Source organism: Amborella trichopoda, chromosome 13, assembly GCF_054954075.1.
Source record: "Amborella trichopoda isolate Santa Cruz 75 chromosome 13, AtrichopodaSantaCruz75HAP2 v2.0, whole genome shotgun sequence".
NCBI lineage: Eukaryota > Viridiplantae > Streptophyta > Magnoliopsida > Amborellales > Amborellaceae > Amborella > Amborella trichopoda.
Genome location: NC_142348.1, coordinates 51,752,667 through 51,770,895, shown reverse-complemented (window position 1 = coordinate 51,770,895; position 18,229 = coordinate 51,752,667). Strand labels below are relative to the sequence as shown.

At 34.6% G+C, this 18,229-nt stretch overlaps 1 protein-coding gene across 1 annotated transcript; it reads right to left on the bottom strand.

The window, feature by feature from the left end:
• Positions 1-5,131: 5,131 nt before the first annotated feature.
• LOC18445864 (RmlC-like cupins superfamily protein) lies at positions 5,132-12,968 on the bottom strand. Its single transcript, XM_011629453.3, has 5 exons — positions 12,673-12,968; positions 9,220-9,398; positions 7,777-7,857; positions 6,425-6,721; positions 5,132-6,191 (listed from the first exon to the last, which is right to left on the bottom strand). Exons 1-5 carry the CDS (start codon positions 12,929-12,931, stop codon positions 5,316-5,318), a joined length of 1,692 nt encoding a protein of 563 aa, XP_011627755.1. The 5' UTR covers positions 12,932-12,968; the 3' UTR covers positions 5,132-5,315.
• Between the last annotated feature and the right edge of the window lie 5,261 nt (positions 12,969-18,229).

The following is an 18,229-nucleotide window of genomic DNA, read 5'->3' as shown; positions in this document are numbered from 1 at the left end:
ATGCAATTAAAAAAAAAAAGGGAAAATTGTGGAAGTTATTCATTCCCCAGTCTCTTAATGTACTTTCTGGGTTATCCCTAACATCTGAGTCGCATAAATGGTGTTTTATCTAGCACTCTGTCTATCTAAGTAACTCCGTAAGGCACTTCAATAATTTCGAGTAACATGGGATTTTCAAGGGAAAAATTGCCACTAAACATATTGTATATGTTATTTTAAGGGTGTGGTTGGCATAAAGTTGCAACCTTAAAACAATCCAATTGAGGAGGGTCTTCAAAATTTATCGTAAGATGTAAATTTAGTGTAAAAAATTCTTAGGAATTTATAAAAATCTATTTCCAACTCTAATTATAAAATTTTAAACTAAAAAAATAGTTCATTTTAAGTAGATATATAAACATATGAAAATCTTGAAAACAGACTGTTTAGATAATGTGTTGCAAGTGCACTATTTTTGGGACCCGAATTCTTATTTTTTTAAAATATATATAATCATTACATCTCGAGGTGGAGATTTTCAATTATAAGATTTTCAACATTAAAACAACATTTTCTAATGGATTTTGAAGTGCAACCTTAATTGTACATTTTAAGGTTGCAACCTTATATAAACTTTTTCTTTATTTTAATTATTAAGATGCAAATACATGTCAGGCTATTTTACCATATTATCCATGAAATACTATCAAAATTATATTAATAAAAATATGAAAACATTGAAGGAAATAATTTAAAAAAAATGAAAACACAAGTTAATTTTTTATTAGTTTTCAAAATTTTAATTACTAAAAATGATTGTATATTAGTAAAAAGTAAAAAAATAGTTCTCTTTAAGAAATTTCTGAAAATAATGTAGATTAAGAACAAAAGTGTCATCCAAAGAAGATGATCTTAAAGAGTATTTAGAGGGGTTTAAGCATTGGAAGAAGATGGGGGGTTTAAGCATGGTTAGAGAATTTGATTTAGAAGGGAAAGCAAAGAGATTTGGGCGAGACTATAGGAAGAGATAGGGACGTTAATTTCTCCCTCTAAGTTTAAAAGAAGGAAAAAGTTTATATAAGGGCGAGACCCTACACATTTAAATTAAGGCAGACATCAACAATCCACTAGAAAAGGTTATTTGAATGCCAAAAAATCCTTAAATCAATCATCTCGACCTCAAGATGTATGGACATAGAACAAAGGGATTTCAAGTCATGAAATTAGTCCATCGTGTAACGTATTTCTAAACCGTGAATTTTTAAGAATTTTCAAATGTTCATAGATATGCTTGATCTACACTATTTTAAATTTTATAATTAGATATAAAAATAAAGTTTTAATCCATCGCAAAGATTTCCAATATCCAAAAATATATTCCGACACTATTTAAAAGGTGTGCCTTACTTTGATTGATTGGGGGCTCAGCCCTATACAAACCACACCCTTAAAAGAAATATGCATGTTTTCAAAGAGAGATAGTGAATAAAAAAGAAAGATATTTAAATGAAAGGATAATTAGATAGGCAAAACGAAAATTTTCGTAAAAGAAGGAAATATATCCCCAATGAAATATATCCCTTCCCCGATCCACGACCATATGTCCCTCTACTCTATCCCGGCATGGCTCTATCTCTCACTCTCTCTCAAATTAAGATACGAAAACAATATTGAGATAAGGATTTCTATGAAATCTCTCTCTTGTATGTACCAAACAATCGGTTGGGATGTGATGCCAAAATTATTCCATTCTCTTTTTTATTAGGGGTATTTTTGTAACAAAAAAAATAAACCTTTCATGGAGGCCCATAAAAGGCTTTTAAGTGTAGAGAAGTTAGGGAGATTTGGTATTTTCGTCACAAAAAATGGGTTTTTTATGGAGACCGATAAAAGGCATTTTTGGAAAGAGAAAACAAAACGAAAAACTGTAGAGAAGTTATGGAGATTGAAATTTGGGGTTTTTGCATAAATCTTAGCACCATTGTGATCTTGTTTTGGGCCGACTTTTCATCGGCATTTTTTCACGGTGACAGTCTTGGTCGTAGGTGACGAAAAGAGGAGTCGATTGATCATAGTATTGCAGTAATAAATTTTTATTTGAGCATTCTTTGAAATTGTATAAAGTAATATCTACAAAACCCCAAACTTGTAAATTTATTCGATTGATAGTGAATGCATTCGTGCTCTTTGCCCATGGATATAGCCCATTTTAGATGAACCATGTAAATTCATGTGTCTTCTACTTTTGCTTGTTGTGGTTTGGTAATTTTCCATATTACTTGTTTTTCTTGTTTCTTGTTTCTATATTTTGTTTGGGGTATTGGAATCATTGTTGTGGGGTATTCACCGCATATAGTAGGGATTTGGGTTACCCCGATTTACTAACATAATTTCTTTCTTTTTTTTTACATTAACATAACCGATTTGCCAACATAATTTCTCTCTCTCAAAATAAGATGGAAAAACAATATTGTGATAAGCATCGATATGGAAATCTCTCTCTCTCTCTCTCTTTATTGTGTACTCTCTCTAATTGAGATATAGAAACAATGTTGAGATAAATACCATGGACATGCTTTCTATGCTTCCCCTACAACATAAAACTTACATACTTATCTAACCTCCATTCTGAATGGAGGGCAAAGATTATCCCAATCACAATGCATGTCTCTACACTATTTTATTTTTAATTTTTTTTATAAACTATTTTAACACCAAATTTTGTATGTCCAATCCTCTATTAAACTCGCACTAGTGAAAAATATATAAAAAATATTTCCAATAAACTAAAATGACCAAAATACCCTTGATAATTTCAAGGGGTATTTTGGTCATTATAGTTTATCGAAAAATTATTTTTAATATTTTTTATAAGTGCGCCCTAATGAGAAGATAGCACGTACCAAATTTTATATTCATATAATTTGTATAAAAAAAAACTAAAAATAAAATACTTTGAGACGTCAGATCTAAGATCAAACGGTGAGCGACTCTCTTGATCAAAATTGGCGGCTGGATGGTAGGGGAAGCATGGATCTTTTATGCTGTAAGGGAAGTATAGAAACTTTTCCCAAATATCATATGAAAATCTCTCTCTCTATTGTACGTACCCCCTCTGTCTAATTTAGTTCACATTTTATCTCTCTTTTCCTAGAGTTGGGAATGTGCCCACTATCTCAATAGAATTAAGGCCTTTTTTTATTTTCGTGACATGTCCATCCCATAAATTTTAATGCTACACTATTAATTCCAACACTTTTTTTTTTGCAATACAAGCGCTTCCTCAATTACAAAAGTTGAATTTTTTTTTCTTTTAATACAAAAAAAAAAAAACACCTCTCTTTGGCCATGTTTCCACTTTTTCTCCCTATGCCGGTCCAATACAAAATGTTCCAAATCAATAGAACAAGAATATAGAGATGTTCAGCATATTTTTTGTGTTGGACCGGCTTTTTATTCAACTTGTGCTAATCCATCACATTTTTATGATGGACCGGCACAAGCTAGTCCAATACAATTTTTGCTGAACAGATACATGTTCCCATCAGGTTTTGAAAACATGGGTTAAAATGACTTTGTTGTTTAAACAAAATGAATATTAAACTTTGTGTCACACCTCATGCCATCTAATTTGATATCTGATGGCAATTAGTAAATTATGAACTCCTAATATCAAAGATAAATAATCTCACAATATACAATCCCATGTGTAAATGCTTAATGCATGTGGTGTGCAAAAGGTTGCATTCTTAAATAATCCAATTAAATCACACTTCTAAATTTTATCACAAATAATATAAAAATTTTTAAGGAAGGCTTGAGAATCTATTTTTCCCTTTTATTATAAAATTTTTAACTTTAAAAATGGTTTGAATGAAATAGATCTATAAACATACAAAAATATTGTAAATGGACATCCCAAATAATGTATTATAAAATACACTATGTCACGGACACAGTCTTTTTTTTCTTTTCATATTCATACATCCAAATGTCCAGACGATTCATTAGAGGATTTTCCAACATCCAAACAACCTTTTATGATGGATTTTTGATGTGCATCTTTAATTCTATATTCTAAAGTTTGCAACCTTATATAAACTTTTTTCATTCTCAAATAGTACATCTCTCATAGTTGTCTAATTAAATTTCTCAAAATAAACTTTGAAATTTTAAAATTGATAGTTTTTAATTTTGTTTGCACCATTTATTTTTATCCCGAGTCACCAAATACTTTCCCCCATAGCAAATAAGAAAGCACCATGGTTAATTAAGCTTTAAAAAGAACGAAAATATATTAGGGGTTTATCTAGGACCCATACATCCTAGGACCAGTTCAGTCTTGACAAAATCTCATCCATATAGCGTTCCGAATTGAAAATTGTGAGGTTTTAAAATACTGGTGTTAACCTTCATACATATATGCAGGGGAGATGATCGTTACCTTCAAACCACACTATTTTTCTAGTAATAATATATCATAATTTGTTCTTTTATTTTTAATTTCCACTTACTTGCGACCCATACTAATTGGGTTAGTAGTAATATTAAATAGTGATTTCATACGATACAGTCCAAATACCAAACTTAAGGTACAAAAAAAAGTATGAAAATAAAATAGAAAGTTAAAATCCTCATATTCATGCGGAGCGCTAGGGGATATGAATATGAAAAGCATGAGAAGAATTGTTGGGATCTCCTTGCCAATATTTGGACCCACCCCGAATTGAACCGCTGTCAACACTGGACTCGATCCGGTCGACCTTAAAGTTGGTGTGTTCAAAAAAGAGTGACTCGTTGCTGTAAACAACGAATGGTGCATATAGCAGTAGATCATCTCCGACGTCCATCTCAGTAACACAGGATTTACTCTTGTTTTTGACAGAGTGACTTATTGCAACAAGAAAACCATGTTTTGCAGCAAGAAAAACCATGTTTTCATTGAGCACAAAAACAAATACGTCAAAAACATTCAAATTACAATGGCAACCCCACCTACTCCAATTATTCTGCTGATCTTATTGACCCTTTCTCTCCCTCTCTCTCTCCAGAGGATTTACTCTCTTTTCTACATGATAATGGTAGACCTGATGGTGAATGAATTGGACACCTTCGAACAAGAATATAAACATATTGCAACAAGAAACCCATATTTTGCAACATGAAAAACCATATTTTAATTTAACCAAAAGGAAAAACCCTAAAACACATTCACAAACTCAATAATTACAATACTGGTCTTATTGCATCTATCTATCCCTCCCTCTCTCTCTCTCTCTCTCTCACACACACACACACAACTGCATGCATCATCTTATCTCTGCTCTGACTTCACCTTAAAAGCTTCTGAGAATCATATGTGGCCTTCCCCCTTCCTCCTCTCTCATGGCCGCTCTCTCCCTTTGTTCTTCCTCTGTCTGCCTTACTTCCTCTTCCTGCCTCTCTCTCTCTCTTGCTGCCTCCTCTTCTCTTTTCCTGGCATCCTCTTTTTCTCTCTCTCTCTGTCTAGCCTCTTCGTCCTCTCTCTGCCTGCCCTCCTCTTCCTGCCGCTCTCTCTCTCTAACCGCTTCCTCCTCTTTCTGTTTAGCCTCTTCCTCTTCCTGCCGCTCTCTTTCTCGAGCCGCTTCCTCCTCTCTCTGTCTAGCCTCCTCTTCTTCTTGCCTCTCCCTCTCCCTAACCTCTTCCTCCTCTCTCCTCCTAGCCTCCTCCCTCCTTTCTCTCTCCTTCCGCTCTTCCTCTCTCTTTCTAGCGGCTGCCGCTGCCGCCTCCCTCTCCTCTTCCTCTCTTTTTCTAACCTCCTCCTCCATAGCCCTCTCCTCCTCCTCTGCACAATATGTACATGGCAGAATTATTGCATCTCTCTGACATGACAAAAGCTCCTGAACAGAGCTCTTGGGCAAGTTCAAGGCCTCTGCAACGATGTCCGGGTCCAATGTGTTCAAGACCGAGAGTTTCCCGGCTATGAACTGAGGGTGGTTCTTCTTGGCCATGGTGGTGAAGCCCATGAAAGAGAGAGACTCATTGGAAAATGACATCTGAGACATGGGGTGGAACTTGGGCACCATGAATATATCCCCTTCTTTCACTTTGAAACTGGTTCTTGGGCACTGTGACTTTTTGGAGGGGCATACAATATTCACCATGCCTTGGCCGTGGGTAACGATGGCTATCTCAGTTGCTCTTGGATTCCAGTGAGGCCCCACCATGGATCCCTGGGTAGAGAGAGAGAGAGGGAGTTTAGAGAGAGAAAGAGAGGGAGGGAGGAGTGGCAATCCTGTGTGTTATTAGCTAAATACCTTTTCTATTTCAAGCATATCTGTCACACGTTACCCCTTATAGCGAGAAATGATTATATTCTCGTATAAATGGCGAAATATATATATATATATATATATATATATATATAAAAAAATAAAATAAAAAAAGAGAGAGAGAGAGAGCCAACCTTGGTCAAGTTAACCATGAACACACCAACATTTGTTCCCTTGAGTGGAGGGAAATCCTTACGGGTCACAGTCAAGGTCCAACCATTGGGATTCTTGAAATCAGGCTCCTTCTTATACACATTGAATGGCTTCCTTTTCTTATTGCTTCTCTCCTCATGTGAACCCCCTCCAACCAATGCTTCTAAAATCCCTAGTTTCCAATTGGAGTCTTCTTCAGTCTTTTCCTTCAATACGGCAGGAACAATCATTTGGGGTTTTTTTCTACTCTTGATCTCTTTGATCAACTCCTCCGAAATCTGGCAAAAAACCAAAAATTATATGCATCTTGAATACTACAAGTTTATTACTTTTTTTCACATTCATATAGTGGAGTGGAGACCTACTATAGAGTGGAGAACTTCTTATAGTACTGGGTAGGTAATATAAAAAGGAAAAAGTTTATACAAGGATGCAACCTTATAACGTAGAACCAATAAAAATCAGAAAAGATAGTCTTAATGTTGAAAAACCTTTTGATTGATCACCTCGACATCGAGGTGTATGTATGACCATCAAAAATAAAAAAAATTTAAATCTCAAAAATACTGCATTTTACAATATATTATCTACACCGTCTATTTTCAAAATTTTCATTTTTTTATAGATCTATTTGATTTTAACCATTTTTTAAATTTAAAATTTTATAATTAGATATAAAAATAAATTTTCAGATAATCTTAAAAACATTTTACATCAAAATTATATACCATCATAAAATTTGAAGGTACACCTTACCTTACCTCTATAGCTACGATGCATCCGTATGACATCTACACCCACCTAAGAATGTGAGGGAGTGTCTTATAATGGGAAACTGGGAAAAAATAGGCAATAAAACCATTTACATTCGGTACAAAAGACTGCCACCCTTAGCTGAGGCTAAGAATGGGCCAGGCCAGCCATGGCCCTAGTCTAAAAGTGTGTGATAGACCCAGCCCAAAAACCAAATTTCGAGCCCGACCCAAATCCATAGTATGGCGGCCTGCCCAAAAAAGTTGGGACCGGGCCAACCTCACGTCTACCTACGACTGGGGTAGTGACATTCTTTTGCCATAGAAGAAGAGTCAAAAAGGGCAAAAGTTACAGGAATGAGTTTCATGTTTTACCCTTGGTATACATGCAGCGTTGATTTTCCTTGGCAATTTACATAATAAAAATAGTGTACCTTTTTTATATATGATCATAAAAAATCCAGGTGTTTATCATGTATACAGAATTACGGATATCATAATCCATATGATTGTCGAAATGTAAAAGAATATCCATGGTCATGAGTACTATGATGGCTAAGTGCCAATGTCTGGTTACATACCTTGAAAGAGGCTTGAAGGACTTTGTTATCAAACCCCAAGACCACATCACTGAGATTTGCATAAGTGCCTATGAATTCATCCTGCATTCCATGAAAAACTTACTTGTAAACCTTTGCTTAAGAGACTAATTTCAAATGAACAAAATCCACAAAAGAGGCAAAAAAAAGAGAAAAGAGAAAACATCATCAAAATGGTCAAATCATCACAAAAAAATAATAAAATACAAGTGTTCAAATGAAAATCCTCTAAAGTCTAAACAATCCAATTAAAGCCCACCTCAAAAATTTCACTATAATAAGTTGTTTTTATGCTCAAATATCCTCAAATTGATCATCTCGACCTCAAGATGCATGAAAATGAAAAAAAAATGCATTTCAAGTTTTAAAAAATGGTTCATCTCATAACACATTTTTGAACCGTCAATTTTTAAGATTTCCAAGTTTTTATAGATCTGCTTGATCTATGCTATTTTATTTTTTAAGCTTTAAATTTTATAATTAAAAATAAAAACATATTTTAAAGTTGTCACAAAGATTCCAGTATTGAAACTACATTTCTCAATACTATCTGAAAGTAGGATTTGCTTTCATTGTTTAGAGCCGCGGCTCTATACAAACCGCACCCATACTAAATTACCTAATATGCCCTCCTAGATTTGGAATCCAATAGATCCATTCCAATAGATAACTTAGTTTTATTATTAGCCTTTAAAATTAGAGAAGCTATTCTCAAATAAACAGAATTAAAATAAATAATAACAATAATAATAATAAAGAGGAGAGAGAAAAAAAAATGGCATTAAAGTGGTAAAACGACATCTAAAAATCAATAAGATGTTCAAATTACGTCAAGAAAATATTTCACCACCTCATCAACTACTTTCCTAAAAATAAAAGTATGCATCCTCCTTGATTTGTAACCAAGTTGATTTATTTTGCTAGGTCAAGCCAAACAATACAAGTATCCTTGGTTCAAACTCAAGACATGTTTTTTTGTCTCATTAAGGTTGATAGTTCAAGCTAAACAACGTAAATACTCCCCTCGGTATAGAAAGGTCTAGGAAAGTGTACCCTTCTTGTTCCAGATCCAGAACATGTTTTTACATTAAAGTTTGTTTCTTTCCTGCTTGTTTCGGCTTTGAGACCACCTGTTTGTTTTCTCAAATTTGGAACAAGGCAACGGATGGAGCATTTCAATAACTCAGTCCAATTGCACAATGTACCAAATTTCCAAAATACCCCATCAGGGTTTGAAAAAACTACAGAAAGATATTGAATATTTCTTAAAAAAAAATAAAACTTCCGCAAAACAATCTTAATTAAGTTTTGTGGTAGGCTATTTTAGTTGATCTCATAGTGATTTAACTCCTTGATCTTGTGAGGTTGTTTGGCCACTTCAATGATAGTTTCCCGACAAAGTACTAGGGTTAATGTTTAACTTACCAGAGTGTCTTCGTAATCTCGTCGGGTAAATAGGGCATTTAGCCTAAGCTTCTCACCAGTGGCAGTAGTCTTGCTTTGAACATAAAACACCGAACCAGATCGGAGTCTGTACACATCTCCACGAGCAATGTCCATGTGAGTTATGTCCCCCTTCTCCACCCAACTCACCCTTCCACTTCCTGTCCATTTATTTGAGTACAATCCTCACTTCTAACAATATTTAAATAGAAAAAAAAAAAAAAAAAAGTTGGCTAGAACATTAGTCATGTAAATTTCTTTCAAAAAAGTATACAATAATATCATTTATCTTTAATACAAGGTTGTCATTATTAATGTTGACCCTGTGAAATTGAGTGGCTACATTTATTGCATTGACTAAGTTCAAAAAAAAAAAAAAATTTATTTCCAACTTTGTGATACATCCAAGATATCAGATTTCACATCAAATGGTTATAAATAATTATGATCTCATTGTACTAAAGGTAAAAAGTCTCATTGTACCAAAAGTAAATGGTCTCATTATATACAATCTCATTTCCTTGTGTTGATCCTATTTCAATGGAAACTTGATGAGTCGACCAACCTACACGTCTTGTGCACGAAACTCTATGGAAGACATGTTAAGCACCTCCCTCCCTCTCATACACACTCACTCACCTAAGCGTGCACACTATATCCACACCCACATACAAGATCTTAGTTAGGGCAATTGTGTATCAAGTCTAGGTAAAAGTCCAACATACTTCCTTCTTATGTGTGTTTCTTGTGTAGGTTTTTCCTGTATTTAAAAATGCAACTTCAGCTGGGACTCACCATGCTCTTGAGCCCAAGTCACTCGATTTAGCTCGGGCAACACGATTTTTAAGCAAAGAAAATGTCAATTTAAAGAAACTATACTCTACTTGATACATCGAAGACTCAGATGAGTTACAGGACCCGGAATAAGTGTCAAGTTGAGTCTCCATCCTTCAAACCATGGCTCTTACCAATGAAAACTAAGGTTTGCCCAGATAGAGGGATGTCATTTTAGAGGAGTATATATCTTCGCAAGATAAATCAGTTTCTATGGCAAGCTTTGTTTTTTTTTTTTTTTTTATAATATTAGTAATTCAATGGGAAAGACATGCCCCCACCCATTTTTTTCAATAGAACTCCAAAAGTTCTGCTCCAATTGAGGTATAAAGTGTTAGGAAACTAGGCTGTTCTCAAGACTTCCTTGAAAAGAAGATAAATTTCTAGACACTTAGTCACATCCTCACTTGCCCCCTTTTACATGCACATGCGAATGCTCAGGAGTAGGGGTGGGAATGAGGATGGGTTGGGTCGTGTCCAGGTATGGCTTGTGCGTGGGGATGAGGATGGATCGGGTCGTATTTAGGTCTGGGTCAAACCCTTCTAGACCTAACCCGGCTTTGTCTAAGTTTGACGGGGACCAAGTTAGCTCCAAGTGAATTGGACTCGGACCTGACCCACTAGGTTAGGTCGAGTCTGAGTATATAGCCCAAGACCCAACCCGGGTCAGGTCAAAGTCATGTGGATGCAGATCTGACCTATCAAGTCCATGCGTGTATCATGGACCCAATTAGTTAACCCGACAAGTGGACCCAACCCATTTCTCACCCCTATCCCCTGGCACCTATGTATAGGAGCGTTTTGCACTACGAGTGCTACATTCCAACTCATAGTATTGAAAAGCTACATTCCATAGACTTCAATCTAATCCTATGCATGAGGGGTAGGGAGAAATCACGAATCACAGAGATTGCCAATACGTGAATCAAACCAAAAGCATTAAAGACTAAAGTATGTTCTTTCTGGAGCATACTATGCAATTGTTGCCTCTTGCAGGGGATTTCTTTTATTTGCTAAATAACGAATTTATGGCTTCACTCTAAAATCATTATCTTAATATTAAAAATAGCTCAAGAAGAAAAAATAGTTTGAAATCTTTAATTCTCGGCAATGAGGTATGACCATCAATGGGAAAGGGACTTGGGTCATGGTGATAGCACCCCAACACCCTATTCACCCCATTGAGATTTCCATTCCAACTGACACCATCCCATTAACGCTTTCAAAAAAATTAACTCCTAAACTAATTGAAAAAATAGATAGACCATGTCTTCCCCCACTAAATTACCCAAAAAAAAAAAAAAAAAATTATGACCATCAATAACTGAAGTGCTTGAATTTAACACCAGATATTAAAAAAATTTAACATGTTTGAATTTCAACACTTAGCTATTAAGAAATTGGACTACAATCATATGACAATTAGTTCGTTGAGAAGATTACATCCCTAAATTTTGGGGTCCTAAAAAAACTCCCAGCTAGGTGTTTCACAGAATACCTCAAGGCTTCCGCCGGAGCATATAAGCTTTTACATGTATAAAATTGGCCTATCGAAAAAATATTAACCATTTTGTCTACTTTAGATTGCCCCGGATTTGTGCAGGAATCCCATCCATTGAGTCAGTATCAATGTGTGTGCGCAATAGTCTATAAAGTCTTTGGTTTTATAGTCCAGCTAAGTATATGAGCACAATAGTTCTCGTGAACATGCCCAACTCTACAATATTTTTTATTTTTATTTTTATTTTTTTTTCTAGAACCGGTTTAGGTCTATGAATTTGTAAGCTTTTTGATAATGTGTTTTTTTCGAGGATTTGTAAATTTTATACTACAAACTATAATATTCGCAAACTCGGCCGGTCCCCCAGCCGGTCAACTACCCAATCCGGTTTTGGGTGGTCCCGCCCAGTATTTTAAAAAATTAAAAAAAAAAAAGTATATAATATCCCAAAAAAATAAAATATTCGTTTGTAATATGTTTTGGGTATTTAAAAAAAATTCAAAAAAATTTAAATAACATCCCAAAAAAAATATTTGTTTTGTAATATGTTTTTGAATTTTTTAATCATTTTGAACCACGAATATTTTTACATTTTTCCATCTTTTTAGAAAAAATTCAAAAATTACCTCTCAGGCACAACTTAATTTTTTTTTACCAATTTTCAAATTCATTCGGATATGCTTTGTTTAATCATACTTTAAATATATTTCTTATTTTTTTAGATTGTTTTCGTACTTTTTAATTTTTTTTTTTTTTTAACACTTTTTGGACCAGTCTAGACCTGTCCGGTTTGTCGAGTTGAACCAGCCCGTTCACTGGTTGATTTTTCAAAAACTAGTTTGTATTTTTTTTTTTTTCTTTTTCCAAGAATCAATCTAGTACTGAATGAGTTGACCAGTTCATGCAACAATGGTTATGCGTGTATTACATGCACGCACACAGATTAGATCTTAGAGGAAGAGAGAACCCGCAAGATTGAGCTAGAAGTTTATTGTTAAAAAAGAAGAAGAAAGATTTGAGCTAGAATTTGATTTGAGGTAGAATTTTGTATGTTACGTGCATACAGAGAGAGAGAGAGAGCGACAGAGAGAGTTACAAACCTGTTTGCACAAAGAACACCATGTCTGCTTCCACAAGAAGGGGAAGAAGAAGAGAACTGGGTTCAAGAGTGAAAAACTGAAGATTAAGAGGCTCTTTCTCTGAACCATCATAAACCTCAACTGATTCAACCCTACCAAACTCTGTAGAAACAATGGGCTTCCTGTTATCCCTTGTGATGAGAGGATCATACCCATCAGTTGGCAGAGCTAATAGCAAGCAAACAACAAGGCTAGAGAGTAGAGAGAAAGTAGAATGCATGTTTTCTCTCTCAACTTTCTTTTTTCAGAGCTGGAGTGAAAAGACGAGGGGCATGGGGTTCATTTTTATACTTGAGTTAGGGGGTGCCACATTTACATGAGAAGGGACACGTGGCACGCATCGGTGGCACGTGGCCTCTGTCTGCGTGAAAGTTGATCACAACGAATTTATTTCTCATGGATCAAGCCATTTGTTGTTAGAGATTGCTTTTGATGTGGCTCCATTTTAGTCAAAAGTATACTCTCTAGTGACTATGATTCACGTGGCTGTGACCACAGTACGGTGGCAAGGCTGATCACGTTGAATCTTCTGGTTGGAAGGTGATAGAAAGTTCGATTATGGTGTAAATGGGCCGGGTACAGCCTTGTCGGGTCGGGGCTTCAAGCCTATTCATATTAAATCAAAGGCGTGATCCTAGTTGCAAATCAGTGTTTCAGAACTCGGATCCAGTGTACCAAGACTCGGCCGAGATAATTTGCGTTTCCTACAAGCGAGGTGGGTTTTGCCTGATTTTGATGTACACTTTCCATGAACCCAACCCTCTTTTTATGGGCAACAATGTTGCATAATGGGATGGAAGCAAACTTTTTAATCAAAGAAAAAGGGCAGCAAACTTAACTAAAACTCCGTCTTGTTGAAAGAAAGGAGTAGGTTATCTATTATATAGTCTCTTTTTTCACCTTGGGTTGGATATTCAAGAGTCTTTTTTTTACTCACTTAGTAACTCGCCTGGGATCATTCACCCACATATTCATGTTGGAAATCTTCATCAAATCATAATCAACCTGAATTGGGGATTTAAAAAATATTAAAAAATAAATAATATAAATTAATGAAAATAAAATTTTATGGGGTACGCATTTAGAGAGGATCTAAAAAATTATGAGATTAACTTATATAAAATATATTATATATAAAAAGGCTCTCTCTCTATCTCTCTCTCGGTTTATTGATAGGGTATGGGAGACATTTTACCCTACATTGTAAGGGCTTGTTTGCATGATAATAAATTTTAGTAGGAGTAGACTATGTTATTTAAATTTAATATACTCTACAGAAAAATGATTTGTTAGCAGTTTGCTATGTATCTTGTATAATATATAATATTATTTAATTATAAAAAACATTTATATAGAGTCAAGGTTCTAAACAATCAAATTAGAGCCCACCTAAAAAATTTCATTAGAAGTGGTTGTTTTGATACCCAAATATCCTCAAATTGATTATCTTGGCATCAAGATGTATGGAAATGAGAAAAAAATAGATTTCCAGTTTTGGAAATAGTGCATCTTGTAATGTATTTTTAGAGGTTTTCAAGATTTCATAGATCTGCTCAATATACATTAATTTTTAAACTTTAAATTTTATAATTAAAAATGAAAATATATTTTAAGACTATTACAAAGATTTCCGGTATTGAAACTACATTCTCGTCATTGTTTGAAGGTGGGCTTTACTTTGATTGTTTAGAGCCTCGGCTCTATACAAACACCACCCTTTAATTATTTATTTTACAACAATTTTCAACTATTTTTAACTATTTCTAGGTACGAACTTTTAATTTTAAAAAAAATTCTTTTCAAAAAGTGAAACTTATATGTAACTTATATGTAGAACTTCCTATTAGTTTATCTCAAATAATTTTATGATGGAGACCACCAAACAATAAATAATTAATTATCATGATTAACTTTATTGAAATAGTGAAATAAGAGTGATAGTGAATACTTCTAAACAATCCCTAATGCTATGAACTTTTTTGTGCTTAGAGATTGAATAGAGCAAACTTGTTGCTTAGAGTATTTTGTTGAGGTAGTGCTTTCTTGGACATGTTCTGTATAAGCCATGCATTTATTCATCGTGAGTGTTTAAGGCCTAGTTTGGGCACTTGAAAACTAATTATCATGATATTATTCCTGTGAATGAAGCATGTCCAATTATTGATGCCTAAATAGGGAGAGAAATCTTCCCGTAATTCCACTTTTATCTGCTTTTTGGAACAAAGACCATATAATTAATACGTGAAAAATTTATACTGAGTCATTTTTACCCCCAATCATATCTCTTTCCTGTTACTCTTTTATCTCATTCACACCCCAATCTTCTATCTCTACTTGGAATTTTTAATAATTTTTCTTCTAGAGAACCAATGATGAGCTTCTTCATTATTTTTAGGGCATCCAGAGTTTGAACTTTTTCCACCAAAATATGGAAAATGATGTAAATGGGTAGAGGTCCTACTCTGATTCAGTCCGCATGGCAGATCCAGATCTGGGTCACTCTGACCTAGTCCACTTGACAGGTTGAGATCTGAGCCACTCTGGCCCGATGCCCTTGGCAAGTTCAGATTTGGGTCACTCTGACCAGTCCACTTGATGTTAGATGTAGTGATATTCAAAATCACTCATATAAGGAAATCTCATATTATGTGGTATTTGGATTGATATTGATAAGTTTCCTAAAGGAATAGAAACCCAAAAAGATTAGAACTCTTGGATATATCTATTGGTTTTTTTAGATATATGTAATATCTATAGGAAGTTTCCTACTTAGTCAGGATTTCTAACTTTATATATATTGGATGAAAGATGAAAGAATATGTATGCCCTATCTAGGTCACCATACAGAAAATATAGTTTCCTGTAGAGAAAGAGGGGGGCAGAAGCCTCCTATGCATAAGATGTAGGGTCTCTTCTTAAAAAGAAGAGAGCTTCTTAGGCAGAGTGGTCTAGTTATTGTCTCTTCCTAGACCATGATCTAGTTATGGAATAGAGATGAGAGATTGGCAATGCTACCATTTGGGAGAGCGGTTCTAAAAGGGTTTGATCAATTGGGTTTTGTCGAGCTTTAGAGAGGTAACTCTATGTCCAAAAATCTTTGATGTAACTTTCATGATTTTGGTGTAACTTTCATTGATATAGTAGATTTCAGTTTGCCGAAATCTTTGATATAACTTTCATTGGTATAGTGGATTTCAGTTTGCCGTGAATATAGCCCTTTTGAGGTGAACCACGTAAATCTTTGTGTTCTCTATACTTATTTTTTCTTGCTTTATTTGCTTGTTTTGTCGGTTCTTTTTTCTAATACTTTATTTGTCAAAAATCAACTCATCAAGTTTAGAGCTTTCGCGCAACACTTGATAAGTTCAGATGGTTTCCGACAGGTTTAAATCTAGTTCATGTCATCCTGGTAATTGGCCAAATTGACCATGCCCGATTTGCACGCCGCCACTTACATAGACAACATTTATGCTAAAAGACACAAACGTTTGAACCTTTGTTATGCATAATTTTCTTAGGGTGTGATTTCTATAAGGTTGCAACCTTAAACAATCCAATTAATGCTCACCTCCAAATTTTATCATAACATATAATTTTTGTATAAAAAATTCTTAGGATTATCCCAAAATCTATTTTCATATCTAATTATAAAATTTTAAATTTCAAAAAAAAAAATAATTCAAGTAGATCTATAAATATATGAAAAATCTTGAAAATAGCCGGTCTTGATAATGTGTTGCAAGATGCATTATTTTTTATACTCAAAATTTTCTTCATTCTTTGTTCATATTCATACATCTCGTTGTCTAGATGATGAATTAGAAGGTTTTTCAATATTCAAACAATTTTTTCCGATGGATTTTGAGATGCATCTGTAATTCTATATTTTAAGATTGCAACCTTATATAAACTTTTTTCATTTTCTTATAAGACTATCTACCGTAAGTTGTAGGAGAGTATAATCACTTTTAGCTGTTACATATTGAACTAATACATCAGAACTTTTCAAGAAATTTTCATGTGAACTTTGAGCTTAAACAGCTAACCCACTCCATAAATCTTAAGTGTATACAATTGTTTTTTCGAAGTAATTCTTGAGTGCATACAGTTTTTGCAAATATGGGCCAAATGAGAAAGAGCCGTACCACACTTGGTTTAGAGTTAATGAGCATGGAAAGTTATTCCCTGGTCCAGAGATAACATGATTCCAACTAAATTTGCACCCAAGAGTTTCCATTTATTTAAGGAAAACATTCCTATATGGTTGCAACATCTATATTATTTAAGTAAGATGCCCCTAAAAAACATTATAGAAGAGGGTATTTTGCATCTCCTCTCCTCCTCCTCCTCATCTGCACAATATTTACATGGCAGAATTATTGCATCTCCCTGTGATGACAAAAGCCCTTGAACGGGGCTCCTAGGCAGGTTCAAGGCCACTGCAACTATCTCCGGGTCCAATGTGTTCAAGACCGAGCATTTTCCAGCTATAAACTGACGGTTGTTTTTCTTGGCCATGGTGTTGACGCCCATAAAAGAAAGAGACTCATTTGTTCCAAAAACTTTTATGTAATTTTTATTGGTATAGTGGATTTTTGTTTGCCGTGCTCGTAGATATAATCCTCTTGAGGTGAACCATGTAAATCTTTATGTTCTTGTTGTATGTATTTCATACTTTATTTGTTAAAAATCAACCTATTGGATTTAGAGCTTCCATACACAACAAGTGGTATCAGAGTATAACATGATGTACACTACGTTATTAACCGAGCATTGACCAAAACTCCTTTGTTGAAAGAAAGGGGCAAGTTGTATAGTATTTATTTTATTTTATTTTTTTCCCATTGTGTTTGATTTCTATGGGTTACTCTGCCTCGTATGAGTAACATGCTTCGAGTACCATGCCCTAGTTATTTTTCTATACATTGCTTGGATCAGTTGTGCAGATCATTCATCCATAGATCTGTATTGGACCACTGGATCAGCGATCTAGATTGAGTTTAAATCAATCTGAATTGGTGATCTAAAAAATATTTAAAATAAATAAAATAAAATAAAAATTAAAATAAGGTTTGTGGGATGGGCATTTAAAGAAGACCTAAGAAAATATGAGATAGAGCTTTAAAAAAAGGAAAAATATATATACAAGGGACGGTTTTACAGATGAACTAGGGCAAGAACCATAACATTTCAAAACTAGTTCAACTCCGACCAATTTCTACGCTGATTAGTGATCATCGTCGGGCTTTAAAATACTACTACAAAGTTAACGGGCCTTAATATAAGGCCGAGCCAGCACTTATGGACCTTATAAAGGGCCTGACTCATTAGGGATGTAAACGAGCTTGGCCCAGCCCATTAAGCTAGAGGACCTTATATTTAGCCCAGCTTGTCGGGCCGCAACTCCATTCCAGGTCCATCTACGTTTATTCTATGGTTCGTCGAACCATCAAAGTAACAAGGACCATAAACTAAAGCTGAGATAGTACTTACGGGCCTTTTATATAGGACATGTTTC